The sequence below is a fragment of the Bombus vosnesenskii genome, unplaced genomic scaffold, assembly GCF_011952255.1.
Source record: "Bombus vosnesenskii isolate JDL3184/JDL3185 unplaced genomic scaffold, Bvos_JDL3184-5_v1.1 scf7180000013316, whole genome shotgun sequence".
In the NCBI taxonomy this organism is placed as follows: Eukaryota; Metazoa; Arthropoda; class Insecta; order Hymenoptera; family Apidae; genus Bombus; species Bombus vosnesenskii.
In genome coordinates, this window is record NW_022882962.1 from 362760 (window position 1) to 386122 (window position 23363).

The 23363-nt window shown below is 29.8% G+C and overlaps 3 protein-coding genes across 19 annotated transcripts in view; 2 read left to right on the forward strand and 1 right to left on the reverse strand.

The window, feature by feature from the left end:
- LOC117235562 (putative mediator of RNA polymerase II transcription subunit 26) overlaps positions 1 to 6944 on the forward strand; it is a 68849-nt gene extending 61905 nt beyond the window's left edge. For 5 of the 16 annotated variants that reach the window (XM_033497717.1, XM_033497716.1, XM_033497722.1 and 2 more), the window contains 3 exons: positions 1124 to 1197; positions 4235 to 4243; positions 4758 to 6944. In XM_033497717.1, the coding sequence (XP_033353608.1) occupies positions 1124 to 1197; positions 4235 to 4243; positions 4758 to 5118 (444 nt within the window). In that variant the 3' untranslated portion in view covers positions 5119 to 6944. Of the gene's footprint in view, positions 1 to 1123; positions 1198 to 3043; positions 4154 to 4234; positions 4244 to 4757 lie in introns of those variants that run through there. The other 11 variants (XM_033497727.1, XM_033497728.1, XM_033497724.1 and 8 more) reach the window with 11 other exon arrangements.
- Positions 6945 to 9355: 2411 nt separating this feature from the next.
- LOC117235561 (cell division cycle and apoptosis regulator protein 1-like) lies at positions 9356 to 17283 on the reverse strand. The gene is made up of 15 exons (XM_033497715.1): positions 17114 to 17283; positions 16363 to 16490; positions 15916 to 16187; positions 15587 to 15838; positions 15178 to 15441; positions 14850 to 15075; positions 14485 to 14762; positions 13537 to 13792; positions 12496 to 12561; positions 12218 to 12421; positions 11942 to 12121; positions 11485 to 11835; positions 11034 to 11403; positions 10604 to 10947; positions 9356 to 10505 (listed from the first exon to the last, which is right to left on the reverse strand). The coding sequence occupies exons 1-15, from the start codon at positions 17169 to 17171 to the stop codon at positions 10221 to 10223; spliced, it is 3534 nt and encodes a 1177-aa protein (XP_033353606.1). The 5' UTR covers positions 17172 to 17283; the 3' UTR covers positions 9356 to 10220.
- Positions 17284 to 17616: 333 nt separating this feature from the next.
- LOC117235564 (peptidyl-prolyl cis-trans isomerase-like) lies at positions 17617 to 22033 on the forward strand. Of its 2 annotated transcripts, XM_033497735.1 has the most exons (4): positions 17617 to 17634; positions 19020 to 19239; positions 20456 to 20809; positions 21095 to 22033. In XM_033497735.1, the coding sequence occupies exons 2-4, from the start codon at positions 19036 to 19038 to the stop codon at positions 21164 to 21166; spliced, it is 630 nt and encodes a 209-aa protein (XP_033353626.1). In that variant the 5' UTR covers positions 17617 to 17634; positions 19020 to 19035; the 3' UTR covers positions 21167 to 22033. The 2 variants fall into 2 exon arrangements, with proteins under 2 accessions (XP_033353626.1, XP_033353625.1); XM_033497734.1 differs by lacking the exon at positions 17617 to 17634 and having other exon boundaries at positions 18971 to 19239.
- The last annotated feature ends 1330 nt before the right edge of the window (positions 22034 to 23363 follow it).

The window sequence follows — 23363 nt, forward strand, 5'->3', positions numbered from 1 at the left end:
GCCAACTTCTAGCAGATTCTGATTACGCGTTTCAACGTCGTTATTTTACTTGTATCGATGCCGGGTTAGAAATGATTCAATTGAAACGTGGAAATATCGAATTTTCTATGCAACGTACGTTCAAATTTTATATTTTATTCGTGTAAGGCTGTCAGTGTCTCCCGAGAATCGTTTCCTCCGTTTCTCGAAAATTACAGATTTTTCATCGAAGTTATGATTAAGATATGTTTAGAATTATTCCAGATGATATACTGTACATACCTAAGATGTCTCACATATTATAATCAAAAACGATTGAAATGCCAATATATTGGGTTTGGCAACTAAGTGATTGCAGATTTTGTCAATACCACCTAATGAAAAAATTCGCAATCGCTTAGTTGCCAACTCAATAATAGAAATATCGTTTCGACCTTACGACATCATTCATCTAACATAATCGTTATTCATACTACATGCGTTTAATCCTTTCATTCTCAAATTGATCGTATCTTTCGCTTGTATTAAGCGACGCGACAAATAATCGGGTGGCAATTGTTTACAAAGGAAGATCACATATGGGAGAAATAAAATAAGCGCGTTTTTATGTATTTTCTGATTGCTGTTACACGATGACGAAGAAATATGTATTTCGATGGAATCTAATGTATTAGATAAAAAATGGTAAAATTTATACCCGGTAAATTTATAGCTTAAAAGTTTATACTGACGATAATTTTATTTCTTAATTCTAAATATACAGCCATACGTTAACCGTGAGAATGAAAGGATTAACGTGCTCACACGTACAAGTTTTCATTTTCAATTTACTACACCCATCCGTGTCAAATCCATGTATCCGTAAAATGAATAATTGAGTGTGTCCAAACAGTTTAAACCACACACATATATAGACGATATTACGTGTTTCTAAATAATATTATTATTTTATTATTACCTATCTCCCTGGACACGGCGGATTGGGCATTGCAGATATTATTGCTATTACTATAATTATAGTTTTTGCGGCAATTATTGATATTTATTTCTCACACGATACCGTTACATTACTATTTGTTATGTCGTTTGCCGATATATTATTTATTTATTTACTTATTTATTATGTGTCTAATTGTCGAAACAGACACGTCCAGTGTCAGCAGGATCATCACTCCTGCAAACACTCCCACAGGAAGATGTTATGGGACCTCTAGTTAGGTGAGAGTCTTTTTTTTCTCTTCATCTTCATTTCATCGTTAAAAGCGACTTGCCGGAAAAACCTTGGGAAACTTAATTTTCCAAATTGAACCATCTTAATGGAAAGTGTATCGATAGACGAACGACTGAGAGAAAGTTAAATGAAATAAAATGTAAAACGCAATTATAAGAGTCGTAATCGATATTTCTCACCGAAAGATAACATCACGGTACGTTTTAAGTTCCTACGGATTTTCCCCATGTCTTTTCCCCCCCATACAGAATACATAAATTAGGAGATTTAAGATAATAGTACGTTATCTCTTGTTAATCGTATAGATATCTCTATAAATTTGTTCCAAATCAGTCGTGTTAGATGGAAGACTAAAGTAGTAAAACCGTCCATTGACGAGAATTAATTACAAGTAGCTGTGTACACATGCATTGGCATCGAAACAATGTTTTAATGAACACAGACATATACAGGGTGTGTAAAAAGGGTTGCGGAAGAACTTTGACGACACGTAGTGCTCATCGAACTGAGCAAAAAGATATTCTCTGTGTTATTATCAGCCGTAGAGATTTTTATTCTTCTCTGTCTTTTTGTGTACAAAATTTCTGTATAACCAGCGAGAAGTCTGTCGGAAAGAACTTATTTCCACACCCATTAAAAAATCGTAATAAACGTGGGTTCGAAAATCATTTACCTTCACAGTTGCGCGTAAAAGTACTTGTTTGGTGCATAGGAGTACAGCGTATAGGGTAAACCAGTTGCTTCGTTGAACGAATCAATACTATGAATAGAGAAATCCTGCCAAGAGATAAAACGAACGCCGAGGATCGACGTGCTTGTGCTTCTATGAGAAAACGTGTCGAAATGATCGGAGAGCGTATTGAACATATGTCGTAGAGGTAATGTCTTACCGACAAAAAAGCTTCGTAACTGCGAAACAAATGCTTCTTCGACCCATGTTTATCAAGATCTTTTTGCTCGTTTCCACCGAGTACTGTATCTAAAAAGCTCGCAAAGTCTTTCCTCAACTTTTTTCGACAAAAATACAAACTGTATATGTATACAGATTGTATCGTACGGAATGTTGTTAGAAAGAAAGCAGAGTCATTAGATATTTTGGATGAAAAGATTCGTACATTATACATTCTTTTTCACACGAGACACGACGACGCGTGTAATACGATAAACGAAAGAAATTACGTTCTTATGAAACGCAACAACGATTATGGTACAACTAGGAACATAGCGATCGCAGGTAGAAAAATACGTCTAAAACACGAAATGAAATACTTTTGTACGAGACTTCATTTTCCAGAAGATTCGTTTTTAAACTTCTCATTTTGCTTATTTATATACAGGGTGGTTGGTAACTGGCGGTACAAGCGCAAAGGGGGTGATTCTAGGCGAAAAAAGAAGTCGAAAATATGGAATAAAAATTTTTCGTTTCAGGCTTTGTTTTCGAGAAAATCGACTTTGAATTTTCGCTCGGTACGCGTGCACTTCATCGCGTCTCGTTATAACGGATCTCACTGTAGATCGTTTTCTCGATGGACAAATTAAAAAAAAAAAAATTAAAAATAAATTTTATTCTATATTTTCGACTTATTTTTTCGCGTAGAATCACCCCCTTTCCGTTTGTACCACCAGTTACCAACCATCCTGTATATAAAGATAATAACTAATCCTATCTGTACCAAAAAAAGTACATTTATACATTTAAACATTATTTACAGTGAGAAATTAGACATACATATGTACGTAGATAAGTTTACAGCATATGCAAATATCATAAATACTTTTCACATGTGACGTCACGAAGTTTGTGATAAATAACATGTTGTTTTTGCTGCTCTGGTCATTACCCTTCTCCGATGATTCCATGTGAGACAGCTTCAGGATCGGGAAGGTAGAGTCGGTCAGTTTATGTGACTTAATATTGGGATATTTGCTACTCTCTGCATTAAACGCCCTTATATTCGTGCATCTTTTTTACATTAGGATCACTTGTTTGATCATTCAATTCTAACACTTCTCTCGTTCCTTTTGCATGCACAAGTGTGATAATAATCTTTTGCTTTTACTTTCGTTTCGTGCTACTTCTATTCGATTATGTATTTTGGATACCTACTACAAACGCAAACTAATATAAAACAACGTTCGACTGCGTTTGGTAACATTTTGTCTTGCGTCACAGGGTTTGTGACCGAATCTCCTTGCTATTATCGATGATGTATTTCGAAAAGATTCATTCAAGACCTGAAAGGCTCATCGATTAACGTTTATCTTGCAGATCATTGTAAAATTTATGTTTTAAAGTTCGGTTTTAATTTTATGGCGAACGACTCTATTGTAGTATTCGATCGTAAGTGGTACACGTATATTCTTCTGTCGATATCGATAGTCTAATCGATGAAAGTGTTTTATTTAGGTTAGAATAATTTTTTTTAATGAATATATCAGTGCAAGTTGAACGAATAAATAGAAATTAATATTGAAAAATAATGTTACATTTACTTGTGAATTTTTAGTAATAGATATCAGCAAAAAGTATATATTTCTTTTTTATAAAACAAGAAACAAAAATAATATGCATAAGTTTGCGCATGTAATGTATAACCTTCGTGCGTTTCATCGTTTAAGAAATGGAAGACAATAGTCTCTTGGATATTTCTTTAAATCAAAATAACGTTGATCTGTAAATTTTTACTTATATTAATAATTAAAAGGAACACATACTGATAATTTGATTCGATTGCAAGCCCTGTGTGAACGCAAAGTTCGAAGTACTTTAACTAACAAATTTTAATGTTTCAACAGTTCGAAATGCAACTTTAATGGTACATCGTATAAAATGTGTAATTTGCTTTCAGAGTATCTGTGTAATATTGTTCTAACATTCATGGCATACTAACTCTCCTAGCATGTAATACAAATAGATAAATATATATGATCAGTTGAAAATTATTCATTATTCATTTTCTTAAAATACTCTTTTGAGATTATAATAGATTTACAATTAATAATGTTTCATGCTGCGTTTGATAGCTGTGTGGGGTGAGTTTCATCTTCACATATAATTTCGAATCATTCTCTTTTAACACGTTTAACATTCGATCTATTCGTCGAATAAAAATTATCGAAGATGCAAATAAATATGGTTTTCAAAAGTTTACTTTTTGTAAAAAGAAAAAGTATAAAATTCGTTAGCAATTGTATCATGAGATGAAAAGACCAAATTGCTGCAAAAATTCGTATACGTTTCTGTTACAACGTTAAGATAATGCTATGAATAATAATTATGTATGAATCTGCTATTATGTATAAAAAGAATAACGAATTTTGTCTTTTTATATTTCTCTCACAAATCTGTTACTTGCAAGAGAAACACTGGTAGCCGCAACAAACATATGCCTTATACATATACGTATATACAGGTTATAAACGTATATGCACTCGTGCACGAAAAATATTACAATTGCATATGTGGTCATAGGAATTTTCTGCGTCAATCTGACAAATTAATATGAAAATATGTAAATATCGCTGAGATTGATCGTTTTACTTGCAGATGGAGTGATTCTGGGGATAGACAGCGTCCTCCATTGCTCGGAGAGCTTAACGGTAACAGAAGCCCACGTAAGTCGACCGATCGTATACCACGTACAATAAAATGTCGTCAAGAGGAAACTTCGCATCGTCAAAATGGGCATACGGATAAATTGCCGGCAGAAAGCCCTTCGAACAAGAAAACTATCAAACCGAAAGACACCAAGTCCACCGAATCGAACGACAAGGAACAACATGACATAAAAAGGGAAGAGAATCCCGTGAAATCGTGTATTCCGACGGCTAGAAAACCTGCGACATCGACGCTAATACCACGATCAGCGAGGACCTTAACTTCAACAGGCCGACCGCACAATACGTAACTACTTTATTTTAAAAAGGAATTTTAGTTCATATTCGCGTGATCGCGAAGATCTGCTCAGATAGCTTGATAATTTTATTTATAGCTAAATGAAATTATTGCCGCCGATTCGTAGCAGGCATGTTGCTACTATGTGATAACTATATGTAATCTAGGTGCATTTTCTTTTAGTTTCAGCATTGAAATTGATACTTCGTTATCATTTTGCAAAATTTTTTTTATTGTAGTTTCAGAATAACCAGAAAATTGTTAGCGTTCGTTACGCGTAAACTGCAAAAATAATGTACAAATTATATGTTGAGAGTTAAGGGCAATTCATAAGTTCCTATCATTTAAAGTTCACGTTTCATTTGATTTTCTCACATCGCATATAGAAACTATCACCATGGTTCATTCAACAAGATCATTGAGTTGTACACATTGTAAATTATTAATTACTTTCTATCTGACTAAGTTTAAAGATATACATTCATTATGTCGATGTATAGCTTTAACTTTCATTTAGAGAATACTTTGAGTAATGTTTGTGATATTGTAAAAAGTATCCGTTTATCTTGTTGCGTACACTCTTATGAGATCTCATGTGAGCATTAGTCACATTTTTATTGGATGCAAAAGTTATAGTACATATTTATTTATGTTTATAATAATTGACAATAGTTGTCTATGAAAGCTTTAATCGTTAAAGAAATATGTGAATTCTGCAGCTTTTATTTTTCATTTTGATATCTTAAAAATTAATACTACTAAAGTACACTTAAATGCAGCAAATACATACAAAACATATAATCTATGTCTTGTGAAATTATCGTAATTACACTATATGTATACTACATATGGTGTATGCTATAGCATTGTACAGTAATTTATTACATATGTGGTTATACTGCATGTATGTACATACAGTATATACTATAGTGCAATACTATTGCTATTACAGCATATGTTAATTACATTACAGTATAATATTGTAGTGTAATATTTTTAAAGTGTACATTATATTCTTTTACAACTATTGTACTTAGAGTAGAAACACAAGATAAAGGATTAATCATTGTAACAATTTATGTCTTATACAGACATAAAAGCTTTGATTTTAAATATAACAAACATTGATCTTGATTGCAAAATTTTTAACAAAAAAAAACAATCTTTTTACATTATTTTTTATTTGATGTACAAATATTTGATGTCAAATAATAGCCTTTAATCGACCCTGATATCAACAGTAAACCACCATTATCAAAATCAGGATAATTTTGTAGATTTTTTTTACGACTTATGTTACTTATAATTTATTCCATAGCTGTTTTGTAAGATTATATTTGGTGCTATTACATTTTTTTAATTTACAATTTAATTTAGATCTAATATTTAGAGTCTCCTGATTCATCGAACAAAAACATAAAGTGATTATAAAATCATTTTTTCATGTGATTAGTTAAGAAGAAAAAAGGAAGTTATGAAATGACAATGTAACTAATATAAATATAATAAATAAGACAATAAATATTGCTATAAATGATTGGTAAACATGTAACAATTTTATAGAGTTTGGTTCATAATAAATTAATCATATGATGATATGTATATTGTATTATTTCATTAAAAACAAAAAATTTACTTTCAAATTTATTTGACATCAGGAGATGCTAAATATCTCGTATATATATTGTACATTTTTTTATTTGTTCTTTAATTTGTAAAATGCTATAATAATAAAAAGAAATTAAGGGCATAAAACAATTTTTTATATGCAAACAATACTAAATTTAATATATGTTACCTTCATAATGAAAGACAAGAAAATATCAATATATATATATAAACATATTGCAGTAGACAGAATATTTTTAAAGCTACAGACTGACTACTACAAAATAATGTTACTTCTAAAATAATTACGGATGTTTTGATTATTTTAATTATTAATATGTTTCTGTTGGAATGATTGAACAAAACCTTTTATTGAGTATACTTGATCTAACAATAAAGATAACTTTATTAAAAATCATTTTTCTAAATTTAAAATGAAGTTATTTACTGATCTCTAAAGTAAAAGTTTTGTCAAGGGAAAGTACAAACTTTGTATTTTTTTATCGCTAACTGTCTTTCTCATCTTTAATATCTGTAATATTATTATTTATTGAAAAAATTTCGGTGTTTTATATTCTGTTTTGTATTATCAATCATTTATCAAATTTTCAGTTCTCTCTCTATTATTTAATATTCTATGTAACGATACAAATAAATTTATGTAGAATCTGAGAAACTTGTGTTTATACATTTCTACCCATTTTTGCTGGGACTTCGTTAACTTCCGTATAATTTTATTTCATAAATTAACATAAACATACAGCATAATTTTTTTTTAATTTAATATTACTTCAATGTACATATGCTTTTACTATATTAACCTATATATCTTCCAATTGAAAACATTCCTAAGATGATAACATTCCTAAAGTGATAACACCCATTTAATGTGGAAATGTGTTATACATATTTGCAATAGAGCTATCTACAGTGCATCTAGAAACAACTTTTTAGCAAGATGTATCTTTGTGCATTGAATTCAACAGAAATTTAACAATTTGTAATATTTTGAAATTATTACAAAATAAAAAGATTAGTTAATTAACAAATTATGAATGACTTGCAAATTTGTGTATAAACACAAGCTTTCTCCTTGCAATTCATTTGCAATGTTAAATCAATTTTAATTTCCTTCATTTTAATCAACTGTAATTATTGCTTTTCAAGAATATTAAAGTTTATAAAATTGATAAAAAGATTTTGCTATGATGTGAAATTCCTTTGTATTTAATAAACTAAATATGACTAGATTATAGCAGATTATCAAATAAACATAAATTTCTTTAAGCAATGATTTAAATATAACAAAATAATAAGTCACTATAAGTACTGCTATTCCTCAATTGGGGTAGTATTGTACTTAGAAATGTAAAATTTAATCATAAGCATCTTTGAATGTTTAATATTAAACATATGGCAGGCACAAATTAACCTTGTAAGATCTTTAATAAAGTGTAAGTAGTATCTGTCTTATTTAATATTTGCAAAGTAATATACATATATAAATAAAAAAGCTTTCACTTGTAATTAAATAGAAATACTGATAATTTGCCTGTAATAGATAAACCTTATTCTAATTTGTATATTATACTTATGTATAAATATATTTTCTCTGTGGCCCTAAATATGATAGGATAATAAATAAATAAAATTATGTTTAAATGCATTCTTAGTTTTTTATGTCCTATTTGTTTTGAAAAAAATTCGTTATTATCTAGAAGTGTATAAAATTTTACCCATATTACGAGAATATAATTATATTACGAAATTAAATATAATTAAATTTCAAAATGTACCTAGGACATATAATAACAAAAAATGTTCATAAAACATTAATAATAGCATAAAAACATTATTGTTCTAAATCTTTCAGTAATAAATATGCAAAGGTATAAACAAAAAACGTATAGAGTGTTTAAAATTTATTTTGTTCGTGTATCTCGTTATATTTCAAAGCATCACTTGCCAAGGAATTTTACAATGTTTATAACTTCATATACACCTTCTTTACCGCTCCGTATCCATAAATTTACCTTTAACACATTAATGGTTTCTTGACATGGATGTAATTTTCTAATAATAAACTATAAAAGAGAATGTCTTTACAGTAGATTTTTTTATACAAAATAGTGTCCTTGGCCATTTGTTAGTAGAACACAAGACAACTGGTGTTCAAAAATTATTGTGTCCTATTTCTTATGCATTCAGGTCATATTCATATAATGAGCAATGTGTGTTCAAAATGGGGGACATCATGAGCACTCATCTTTCTACCATATTAGATCATAATTAACATGAAAATTTTGGTAAAATTTATGTTAAAATAAATAATATTAATAAAAACCATTATATATATATATATATAATAATAATATTATATATATATATATAAAACTTGTAATGCAATTTTTTTACAACTGCTTTTTTAAATAAATTATTGTAGTTTATATATATGTATAATGATATGACCATTGCATACTACATTTTCTACAAATACTTTGGTGTTCAAATTACTCTTAGGTACCGTTTTTGTGAAAGTATTTACAGTAATTACAGTATAGAAAAGACAAAGTTTCACTCCATAAGCAATTTGAGAAAAATAATGCTAACGATATCCCATAAATTAATCATTAGTGTGTACCTTACAGTTGGTGTTATACATATTGCGTAAATGTTTTATTTTATCATACTATCTCCTGTGTACAAAGCAATAAATACACTTATAACATAATACAAATACATTGCCATTGTCAAACAAAATGATATCTACCTATATAAATATCATTAAATTATCCACATAAAGTCAATAAGGATTACAGGCGCTATAATCCATAAATGAAAGCAACTACACTAACAATAATATTAAACATAATTTACCAAAAAAAATTGCATTATAATAAATCTTTTCTGAATAAATCACAGTTTATCATGAAACAAAATAAAGAGAAAAAGGGTTACTAAGTTTTAAGAAATAGGTTGACAATTATGTAGATTTTACCCAATGGTAAAAATTTGGAGGTATATTAATTATTATACAACAATAATTTTCAATGTAAACTTATTCTGAAATCACAATATAGAGCTGTCTATCCAGTACCTGGCACTTTATGGCAAATCAAAGTTACATTAGTATTTCAAACGCTAAGAACTTTATCTGTTTGCATAAAATTCAACAAATTTATATGAAAAATTGCAGTTTAATCATTCGTTCTAATATTTGTATTATTTCATATCACTCATTTTTATATTACTTGAACGCGTAATCTTCCTTACTTCTAAAGTAATATCCACAGAAACAGGTTTACTACATATTGTCACTGAGTGAAAAAAGTTATAAAACAGAGTCTTCAAAGTCAGTTTTACTTTCATATGGGGTAAACTTGCCCCATTCACCTCCTGTGCTTTTTATCACTAAACACATTTTTAATTTCCTTGTTACTAATACAGTTAGAATTTGACAAAAGTGCGTTCACATCTTTTATGATAAATAAAGAAAGTAATCTTGTTTTATTTCTTTTCTTTGTCAGAATCTGTTATTTCTTTTTTAATTGAGACTTTATTGTCGCATTTCTTGTCTTTATCCGTTTCTGCGAATTCCTTTTTTATTGGAACTTTGTTATCACCCCATCTTGTGTCCGTTTTAAATTTAGTTTCAACCTCCGATCCATTAACCTCGCCAATTTTTTCATCTTGAATTTCTACAACTTCCACTTTTTTCGTATCAGACTGCATCATTTTTGCTGCTATATGATACATATTTTTTACTGCTGTCAGGTATGTATGACATTCAGACTGCACAGAAAAAACATCATATAAGTATATTTTTGAAATATTACATTATAAGAACAAAAAAAAAAGGAAGAAAACAAATTAAAAAGTGATACACTCACCGACACTTTTCTAAGCTTTTCATCCGTATTTCTCAATTTGTCTTTGTATATTTTTAAATCTTCAGAAAGGACTTTGATATTGTTTGCTTGTTTTGTTGATTTTTCATTTACTACGCACAACTCATGCTGTAATTCCATTAAACGTTCTTCCGTATCCAACCGAGCTTTTTCTGATCTTTGTAACTGGCTAACAAGTTTTTCTACATCTAACAAAGAACCTTTATACATAACAAAACCTTCTGATACAATTGATTCTTCAGACTGTTCCATAAGCGCATCTTCCCTACGTGCTCTTTTTGATGGTGGTCCACTTCCAACGAACACAGGTAACAATTTTTTATTTCCTGAAGTACAAAAATAATAAAATATTAATACGTTATGTATCAATTATTAGGATATGATAAAACTTAAAATGACATTTAAAATATACCAAGTGCTAATGAACGTAATATTTCTTCATTGCTGTCTACCTTAGTAGAATCTGTTTTATCAGTTTCCTTTTCATCTTTCTTTTCCTCCTTTATGTCATCTTCCCTCGACCTGTCTGTTAATTTACGATAATGCAAAGAATCCCTTGTTACAACCTTTTGTACTAACTTACGAACTTGAGCTCTTGATAAATTCAGTCCTAAAGTATAAATAAGTTCTTCTATATCTTTGTCAAATATATAACCACAATGAGTTTGATCGAAATAAACGAAAGATAGTAAGAGATAAGGATCATGTGTATACAATTTTATCTTCCTTTTCCTTCCATCTTTTTCCCTATCTCTTCTACCATCCTTAATCGAATCATCATCCTATAAAATATAATCGTTATATAAATTTTTATAGAAAACATAAGATACATACACATATTTAATATGTTTAAAAATAATTACATCAGACTCATCTTCCTCATCATCATCGTCGTCATCATTTTTTTCTTTTTCCCGATCCCTGTCATCTGTTTTATTTTTTGTATCTTTTTCATCTTTTTTATCTTTGCTTCCTTCTCTTCGTTTGTCATCCTTTCTTTCATCTTTCCTATTACATCTCTTGTCGTCATCTTTTCTCTTATCATCTTTTTTCTCATCTCTTTTATCATCTTTTTTGTCCTTCTTCTTATCTTCGTCTTTTTCTTTTGGTTTTTCAGGCAGACTACATAATGCTCGATAAATTCGGAAACCAAAATCGCGCATTAACATCTCATTAAAAAGTTCTGCGAAAAGTGATACCTCAAAGGAATGCTCCTGAATAAAAAAAATGGTGATAAAGTATAAATTTTTATATTTGTTTATTTATATGACAGTAGGTATGCGATTTATATTTTATGTATAACAAGAAAGAAATAATTACCTTTGTATCTTCTGGTCTATAATCTAAAAGAACGCTCAAAGACATGACAGTACAGTCAAATTTCCCACTTTTAGCCATTCTGGATGGATGGACAATAATATGAGATGATTCGGGTAAAGTATATCGTTTTTCAAGAGCAGCACGTTCACGTTCACAAAGTTTTCTCCTATCTTCATCGTGCTGCATATTAATGTTACATAAAGTTAATTATTTATATTTTACTGTAATGTTTTGTAGGTAAAGCAAAATTACACATATATGTATAAAGAATCTTACATCCTTAATATCCTTGAATTTTTTATCCTCCTCTTCTTTCGGTGGAGGTGAGATATCTTTTTCGTTTTCGTCTATATCATCTTGCCGTCCCTCTTCTTTCGCTTGTTCTGACGTTATTGTTTTCATAAGTCTTGCAAGTAATTGCGACTTCAAACCTTTGCAATTTAAATTACGGGCTGCTAATTCTTGCCTTAGTTCATTCACCTGCATAAAACCAATGGCGTATAAATTCATGCTAAACGATAAAAATATTTATAATCAATTACATTGAAACTAACATTCATAGATTTTGGATCCAATTCAGAGTAATGAGTAGGATCCTTCTTCTCTGGTACTGGATCATCCTGAAAAAAAGAATTCGTGCATTATGTTATAGAAGCAAAGAACAGAATAGAAAACTACAAAACAGAAGCAGCCCCTATATAACGAAACGAAACCACTCCCTCTTCATTCTTTCATCACTCTCTCACATTTTAATGATATACACGGTTCTCCATTCACGATGACCTTCAAGTATGACTCAAGTAACTGCTAGATTCTCATAGTGTCCTGGCTCTGGTGTCTGTGTGGTTGATAGGTTATGGATAATATCAATAATGTTGTATATAACGATTATCAAATGAAATTTTTGAATGATTTATCAATGATGGTGAAGGTTTCAGGAAAGGGAATGGCTCAGCTGTGCTCTTCTCCGAGCTAGGCTTGCTTGCTTCTCTTGTTAATGCAATGTGACTGCCAGTGGCTAAGGGAATACTTGCAATACATTACTCATTGATCTTTTTTGTTATGTTAACTTTCTTTGCTTTACAATCTTTTGATAATCAAGATATCTTAAGATTCTATAGCAATTAATTAGCTATTAGGTCAATTTTATATTAAGCACATTACATTATTTTACATAGATCATAAACCGTTCTCTCAATGCTACTAAAAATGTGATATAAGAATGATATGCGTATATCTATAAATAATAAATTGTTCGATTTAAAATTTGATCAATGTCACAACATTATTCATATGTTACTGAGTCATTTTATAAAACTGATATATATTTATGGATTGAAATAAAAGTTGAAATATTGATACAGCAATTAACTACTTATATAGTATGATAGCATTCAATAAAAAAAAGCCATTTAGGTGGTCTAAATTAACATTAAAAAGTTAAATGCTCAAGAAACGAACAGACACTTGACGATAGGATCAATGAGCAAGTACAGCCTATATTGAAAATCCAGTTTAGTAATGGGGGAAAACAGTTGCACGATTATATAATGTAATAAAAAGGTAAAAGTAATATGGGATGATGTTGGCAGTGCCTTTTGATCAGCGACGGCAGCCTCATCAGTCTCATTGGCAGCATCCAAATCGTCGGGACTAGAGGCAGCACGCAGCAATTTTCGCTCCAGTTGTTTCTTATAGCAGAGTTGCAGACCATCCCATTCCAATTTAGTGGGTACACAGCTCCAAACATCTGGGAGAAATAGTATGACGGTTTCAACGCGAGAGGGCACCACTCGCCCCGACTTGTGGGTAGTTTCTGCACGTCTGTAGTAGAGTTCCAGGAAACGGTACCTGTGCCGCAAGGAAAAACAATACCCAAACGTCAACTCAGGTTAATGCCGCTTAGCTTTGCCTTATATGCTAAGTGTTCGTTCGCTTGTTCGTAAAGCCCACGCACTGCATACAAAGCCACACACAGCGCACATTGTAGACCGTTTGATAAAGCACAACTGAATGGGTCACAATGATCATAGAACAATAGTGATGATCTTGTCTGCCACGACTGCTTGAATATCATCTGGGTGCTCGATACAGGATCCAGTGCAGCAATCTCCATCGGTCGGTCGTGTATAGAACAAATACATACCTCCTCTGTAGAGATTGAGCTACAACCTTAGTTATCAATTCAGAACTCGCATTAGAAGTTACTTTCTTTCACGGATGGTACACCTGCCGGATCTTTCTTAACACTATAACATTCTATCTCACGTCTTCAACATAATTAAATTATATGCCGTATCATACATTTATACAACATGGAATGCTGGACGGAGCCGACGAGTCCAAAATTTTCAACCAATGAGAGTTTTTAATTTTTGTGATAATCTTTTCTTAAGTAACTTGACAATGTATCGGCGAATAATGGAACAATAATGGGCAGAAATACTAGATAGCATCACGTTGCTCTTTCGATGTAGTGCTTTAAATTCTATTTAAGATAGCAATAAAAGTAGAAAAGAGTATCAATATTTGGAGAACCGTACCACTGAGTGCAACTGGATAGATCTATCCCCGTGAGCGCTTTACAGGTCCTTACTGCTGTTCTAATCAATACCGATGGGTCCTTTTCAGGATTAGGACCATCCAAAGAAGGACTCCATGGTCCACCAATAGCCATTGTTTCATTTTTACCCCTTAAGCCTACTAAGAAATTTATTAAACGCGTAGGATGTACATAATCGCGATCTGGATCTCTATCCTCGGACACACCACAACACCGTTTATAAATTTCTTCCATGGCAGGCATAGATATCAACATAACCTATAAAATAATATGTATAACTTAATAAAAAGTATTCATTTCAAAAGTTATTTTATCAATAATTTTTACAACTGTAATATAACAAACCTTTGCAGAGAAAAGATAATCAGCATCTGAAGGTTCTAGTACTGCTGAATTTTCGACATAAGGATCAACATCCTTGTGCATGACATGAAAAGAGCATGGTTTATTAAGGGCAAATGGCATATGTGGCGGAAAAGCATCAACCCATCGGAAATTAGTAGAAAAAAAATCGCTAGGAATATACATATTTTGATAACGTCTTCTTATCTCAAGTACATCTGCTTCGGGTCTAAAATAATAAGTAATTAAGTCTTATTGTTTCAAGTATATTACAAGAATGTGGTACATAACAATATGATTTTTAGTAATATCACGTAAAAAATATACTTACAAATCAAGTGCTATTTTTGGTATCTGTACCATGTATCGTGGCACAACTCTGGTACGTCGTCTTGGTCTTGGAGATTTACTTCTTCTAGTCCTCGACGGACTACGTTCCTCTTTTTTTTCACGTTCTCTAATTCTTTCTTCACGACGCCTTTTTCTCTCAATTTCTTCTTCCTCATTTTTCCGTTCGCGTGGAGACCTTTCTCTTACTCTTCCAACTTTATTTCGGTTACTAGCTGTATTAGCACTTGTTGCACTAGTTGTAAATCTACCAACAATTATATGTCTCTTCAACAAAACTATTATACTACATACTTTGTTACAAAAAGTGTTCACATGACATACCTAAATTTTGTATGTAACCATGATCTGTTATTATTAAGATGTATGTAATCTAACCTAGTATTAATTACCTATTATTAGCATTTTCAGCAGGTGGAGGTACAGCATTATATGTTCCTGAGGTTCGATTCTGTTGAGGTTGTGATTGTTGTTGTTGACGAGTGGCTTGATTATTTTGTTGTGTATTAGTGTTATTATTATTATTTCCCATAGGAAGTACTTGTATTCTAGTGGCACTCCATTTAAATGGCATGGATGGATTATATGATGCTTCCACCAATACTCGATCACCCACAACAGGATTAGATCCTTTAACACACGCACTGTAAGAGTTTAATGTCATGTATTATAAATTTTAACTTACAAATATAATAAACACAGTCTTGTATACTATCATTACTTTGTTTGAAAGAATACATCTTCATCCACAAAACCAAAGTTGTCATATACTTGTGTAACTGTGCCAGTAAAAACTCTTTGCTTGGTAGATGATGAAGGTACATTTTGTTGTACTTGCTGTGGAACACCAGCGACAGAAGGTTGAAATGCATTTGTATTTAATGCTCTTGGTGGTGGATAGGAAACAGTAGCTACTTGTGGATATAATTGACCAGCTATACCCGATGGCAAATTAGATCCAAGTGTTGCCATTGAAGCCATTGTTATATTGGGCTATTTTATAAGATACATGTTAATGTATATCAATAAAAATTATAATAGACATAGATTAATAAAGATAACCATGAGATATAATAAAAATTTAACATGTAATTAATAATAAGGCATTACATATTCTTATTATATTATTTATACATATATTCTAAAGTAAGTTATTATTCATACTAACCTGTTGTAGTCCTAAACTTTGTTGATAAACTTGCTGAGTTTGTTGTTGATACTGAACCATAGGTTGTCCACCTATACTACCCATTGCTTGACCTAACATTTGCTGTTGAATATTTTGAATTCCTTGTCCTATGTATAGGTGGAAATAAAATACCCCAAATTTATATATTTAAATATTATTACACTTAATTATTTATGATATATCAATCATATTATAAATGCGTTGCACAATTTATATCGATAAATTAGTTTGTTTATTTGTAGTATATCTTACGAACATCTCACATTTTTGTACATAAGTACATATAATAAATTTCATATACACAAATACATAGTTACATATAATAAATTTCCTTCTTCGAGATACAAATTAAACAATAATTATAAAAATATTTACATTGCACAAATACACTATTTATATTTAAAGAACGATTGCTCCAGGTATGATATTCATATGAATATAAGTAAAATATATTTACAAATAAAAGAAAAAATTCATTTGTTTCAAAAATAACTATTGCAAATTAAAGATGAAACACTAAAAATTTTGTTTCTTTCAAAGCATTCCATGTTTATTACTTAAAAATATGTATTATGAATTAGTTTTTAATAACTTGATATTGCACAAAATATTGGTAAGAAATATTTTATATATTTATTGACTTGTATAAGTTGTAACAGAAATTTGGCAACATTGTTGACTTGCACACGGATCGACAATAAGACATATATTAGTAATAAAATTACTTTACCTGCATTACGAACCCACGGTGGGTTTTTACCACCTCCAAATGGTGAAAGATTACTCATTTCCTAAGGAATATGTGATATTATTAACAACACAAATTTAACGATATTTTGACTACACTTAATTAAGCGTCCTTCATTCGGGCGCCATCTTTTCACCTATAACTACTGAAATCAAATGTTACTCTATGCAGGAAGCGAAATTAAATTTTCAATTTTTCAAATGTTCTTAGTGCAATTTTTACGCGATATAGATATTACTTCAAATATGCAACACAATTAATTTTTCTAAATTACTGTCTAGAAATAAATAATTAGAATTTAAATGATGGTAAAAAAATTTTTTAAGTTTTAATTTGATTCTGTTATGTACTGATTGTCAGACGCACAATAGAAGCATAGGAAGCATATTCGTTACATTCAGACTCGATAGAAACAGTTACAGTTTTATTATCGAAAGTTGGTATTTAATATTTTAATGTATTTAAATTTGTGTATTTTCGAGAAAAGTAGTTTTAAATCTAAGGTAATAATCGATTGTTTAAATGTGATTTTATTAAATAATATATTAATAGAAAATTCAAGTGATATATTTTTACTCTATTATGGCGATAATGACATGAAAACGTCATGTCCGGCGGTAGATACACAATAAAATAGAACAGAATCATGATTGGTCCACAATCAAAAGATTATCAAGATCCAAGGCAATTCATGACATAACATCCTTTAGTTATGTTAAATGAGTCATATTAGTGTAATTGCATGCTCTCTTTTCCATTACGAAGTGAAACAAGATTCCCGGTAATAAGCTATAATTGAAAAAATATCAACGAAACAAAAAATAAGAATTTAATAACTAGATTGCATATTTTTATGCATTTATAGGAAACAATGCTACAAAGAAATATTTAACAATTTTCTATCGAAGTTCTACTTTTTTAATTTTCGAAAATATGAATTTGCATAAAAACCCGCAGTCTATTGATGAGAATATACATATAAATATATGTAGTTAACATGGACTATTAATATTTTAAATAAAATTTAGCGCACAGCTCGCAATATTTTTTAATAACGTAAAAATGAATAAATTAATTCTATGTGCAAACATATAAACATTCAATTTAAATCATGGATATTTTTAATAATTTGCAAATTATAAAATATGCTTAATTATTGGAAGATATGTATTATACGCATTATACGCCAATAACAAAAATAACAATAGAATACATTGTTTTTGCCACTCACGTTAAGAAACTTTAAGGCGCAACCACATAAAGATATGTAATTTAAAATCACATGAATTTATAAAGTAAGCAGAAGAATGCGGCGTAACGAATATTTTCAACACGAAATTATAATCACAAAAATGAATTTTATAAATAGAATTATCGTTTTGTGTAAATTTTATATTTTCATGTAGAATTTTATTCTAATTAAGTTTTTCGTTTCTATAAGTTTCAATATGAACATTATGTGTTCTTTTTATTATATAACAAAGCATATTATTGGTTATTTCACATTTATAAATATAATCAACATTTTCTGTAAATTTTATATTTTCATTTATACTTTTACTTTAATTGTTATTATTATTATTTTTATTCTATAAGTTTTAGTAGAATACTTATATATTCTTTTATATAGAATAATAACTTTTCCGTTACACGATCAAAAACATAACATGCTATTGGTCATTTCACATGGTCATGGAAGATGTCGTATCTTATTGGTTAACTTTAGGGAGCATGCTCGTCGTTCAATAATTATCGATATTAAACGGAAAACTGCCATTTTATTACATAATAATTTCTTGAAATCATAACTGATCGTCTTTGGAAAATAACAGAAACTATATTGCTCGGTAGAAACGAAAGATCGAGCCGTTTGAAATTGATTTTTCAGGTAACAAAGTTTGAACATGGCGTTGAGATCGATCTGCCGGCTGTCAATTGATTCGACCTTCAGCCATTTGAGCCATTTGGGAGCCACCGCCCGGCCGAGACGATCGTCTTTCGCATTGCTCGCACGAAGTTTCGCTACTGTTGCAGAAAATATGAGTCTGCCGCGCGTTTTCTTTGACATGACCGCGGATAATAAACCCGTGGGTCGCATCGTAATGGAGGTGAGTGAAAATTGTGCACGATTAATATGGTTTTCACTTCTTAAATGTGTTGTCGTCGGAATCCCGGCATGATTGGCCATCTTGGATTTTCTTGAAAGCCGGTTATGTGAGATGATTTTCGATTGGAATTTCCTTCAGAATCGTTATCACGCATATTTTTATTGTTTAAAACTGCTATTTTGTATCAATAAAATGGAATCTTCATTTGCTTGATGTAGCAAAGTATAATTTGGATAGATGTAACGTGTATTGCGTTATTCACTCTTTTGATCTGCAGTGAATCGTAAAATTTTCCATTCACCGATTGCTGCTGACACGTTTGATTACGTATTCCGCACAGGTGAAACTTGAATGCGCAACTATGAAATATGTTTTTAGGAATTATTTTGAGAGTTCCAAGTGTTGTATAAGATTAAAATATTGCGGTTACATCTTTTTTTGTAATTTATTGAGGAGGTGGAAAAAAAAGCAAAAAGAGATGTGAACAAATTACGAATACGTCATAGATACAGTGGAAGTGGTAATACAATTTCATTTGCATTTAAGTCTGAACGTTTTTTATTATATTATACTGTAATGCGTTTCTTACTATGCTATAAATTTAGTTATTGATGCTACACATATATGTTGTTATATAAATAGATTAATTTTTCACTTCAATAAATCAAATCTATACATTATACCTTAACCATTTGAGTCCTAAACAGCGCGATCGCACTGTTTAGATTTTGTGTCAAAAAGTCCCAATACATTTGAACGATACGGAACACTGATGATATTTTGTGTTTCATTGTTATCTTCTCAATAATTTTTATTGAACAAAACTTGAAATATTTATGAACTAATATTACGTATATATAATAATATATATGTATTTCATAAAATAACAAATATGATGAGCGCTATTGCGCCGCTTGTTTCTCTTCGCAATCGATTAAGACAAGCGCTATCGCGCTGTTCGGGATTTTTCGACCCTGTTTTTTCAAAGACCCCTGGGACTCAAACGGTTCAAAGAATGACTTGTAGATTATGGCATCGTTGTATTATATCCTATATTAATTATTATTAACAATTTATTTTTGATGATCATAATTAACTAACTTTTCTTTAAATTTTAGAAATAGTGATTCATTTAAGTGCAAATGTTATTGTGCGTATATAAAGCATAACTACATTTTTATTTCCATTTTTTAAAAGAATTGTATTAAATTTTCAGCTGAGGAGTGATATTGTCCCCAAAACAGCAGAGAATTTTAGAGTTCTTTGTACTGGTGAGAGGGGCTTTGGTTATAAAGGAAGCAGTTTCCATAGAGTGATTCCAAACTTCATGTGCCAAGGAGGTGATTTCACCAACCACAATGGCACTGGTGGAAGGTCCATCTATGGCACGAGATTTGATGATGAGAACTTTACATTGAAACACACCGAACCTGGTATTCTTTCCATGGCAAATGCAGGTCCAAATACAAATGGTAGTCAGTTCTTCATCACCAGTGCCAAAACAAGCTGGCTTGATGGCAAACACGTTGTATTTGGAAAAGTTATCGAAGGAATGGATGTTGTTAGAAAAGTATGTAATATAATCATATTTTTCGTCTTTTATTTTATTTTATTCTATTTTATGAATAGATATTATAGCAGAGAAAGAATATTTGTTTTTTCTTATTTGTTTTAATATTTCCTTTAATAAACATTTATTTTACTTTTCTATATTATAACTTGATAAAGAGTAATTAATACTTTCATTGCTTCTATCTTGCAGTTTTTAATTTAAAAAGAGGTTGATACTTTAACATAGCGCGTATTACTTATTGTTTTTATAAGGAAGAATATAATATGTGTATCTTTTTTTCAGTTGGAAAGTATGGGATCTCAAAGTGGAAAGACTTCCAAAAAAATCGTAGTAGCTGACAGTGGAGAACTGTAATTGTTCGACTAGATACTCTAATGACTGCATTTTTATTTAGCTGTTGCATACAACTGTTGCTATCTTTATTGTATGACTCATTCATTCTAATCATCACCATTTTCCCTTAATATTATGGACTTAGTTTCCATATTTAAAAAAGTGTATATTTACCTTAATTTGGTATTAACGAATCAAGTGCATTGTATTATTTTTTTTTATTACAATTAATTGAAATTGGAATATACAATGAAATAGAATCTAATGAGATAATTTCTTGTTCCGTCTTTTTTTTAATTATAAAAAACTTCAATTTCTTGTTTATTATTACCTGCAATAAGCAACATACTTCTCCTATATTAAAATGGAATGTAAAACAAATGAAAAAGATTTAGATCCACATTCTTCCATGGAATATTGATCCTTTAATGGTATTAAATGGTATATCACAGTAAAACGTACATATATGAACTGTACGTCTTATAAAACTTTCCTGTGTGTACTATTCATATTTTAGTATCTAATAAGAATAAAATTCGTAAGCATTTACTTACATTTCTAAGGTCCATAAATAATTAGTGAGTGTTACATGATTACTGTATAATGCATTTATCTGTGACGTTACGATATTTTAACTTTTCTATTGTGCTTTTATACTTAGAACCACCAAAATAATGCTCATTATCTAGGGCATTATTCGTTTTGATATGTATACACCATCCCATTTCTAAGCACAGATTGATAATAGAGGTTTGATTAGTGTAAACCATAAGATAATGCCTTTAGATAATTCCATCTTCTTCTAATGTAACACTAACGTTGAAAGATGTAGTTGCAGCGGTCACAGTAATTGGGATTTCTATAAAATAAAATTGTTTTCAGAAGTAATTGTTGTACGTTTACTATCACAAAGTATGAATTCCTATATTTCGGCGGAATCATGTCACTAAATTTTATAATTTGTTTCTACAATGTAAAATTTCTTTTGATATTAGTGAATTTATATCCTAATATAAACAGAAAACATTTGGAAATAATATAATTTGCAATTATTTCTATTTTCACTATTAACATTCTTATTGAATTATTGAACAATTAATGAACTCGAAACAAAAGTTGGTAGAATTTCTATTTATTTTTGAATTTTTTAAATATTTTTACTTTTCATGATATCCAGCTTTTTTATTCGTTCAATTACAATGAAATTAATTCGATAATAAGAAAGCGATAAAGTAAAAAATTGGATGGAAAATAAACCTTAAACATTATGTTAAAGTGATAAAAATAAATTTTCAAGGTGGTTTTTATAATAACCTATGATCACATAGATTATTTTAATTAAAAAATAAGTATATCTCATAATTTTTAGTTTTTCTTAGAAGTTAAGTTGTGGATTAAAAATGTATGATGTATTGCAACTTGGCTTATATTTTTTTATATCTATAACTAACGTAGGCATTTAAAAATAGAAAGGTACGTAAATAAATCCTGTAGTATGGATCTTTCCATGTCTAGTAATAAAACAAGGAAGAAAAAGAATAAAAAAATGTATAAAAGAAATTTCATATGAAGCATAACTATAATGTCTTAATAATACCGTATGACATATAATTACTAAATATTGCTAAAATTATTTTGTTACAACTAAATTTTAATGATATTTTCTTTGTCTTATGTCACTATAACGTAGAAAAATTATGTTTCTATTTTCATGAAAATTGGAAAACTAATATTATTTAAAATTATTGCAAGCTTATTTATAATTAGGATACGTTTTTAATTTTGTCTTTGAGAATGAAGTATTACATTACTTTTGCAAATTGATTTACATAGTATTACTGATCTGTTGACTATAAATAATTATAATTGTTTGTTTAATTAATATTAGTATCGAAAGAACTAAAAATTTATTGTTAATTAGTATATTGTAAGAAAATTTATTTAGAAGATGAAGTATTTTGTCTGTGAACGATAGAAACTAAGTGTAAGAATTTTACTTTTTTTTATACAATAAAATTTGCGGTATTCATTAAATGCAATTGCATATTACAATCTTAGAAGGAAAATTATATTTCTAACGTACACTTCTGTACGGAATCTTGTTGAAATAATGATAAAATTATTTATATTATGTGTCGTAATAGATTAGATTGCTTAAATTATGAATGTTATAAAATTATATAAATGAGTGATAAGCGTAGATAAGCGTGATTTAAAA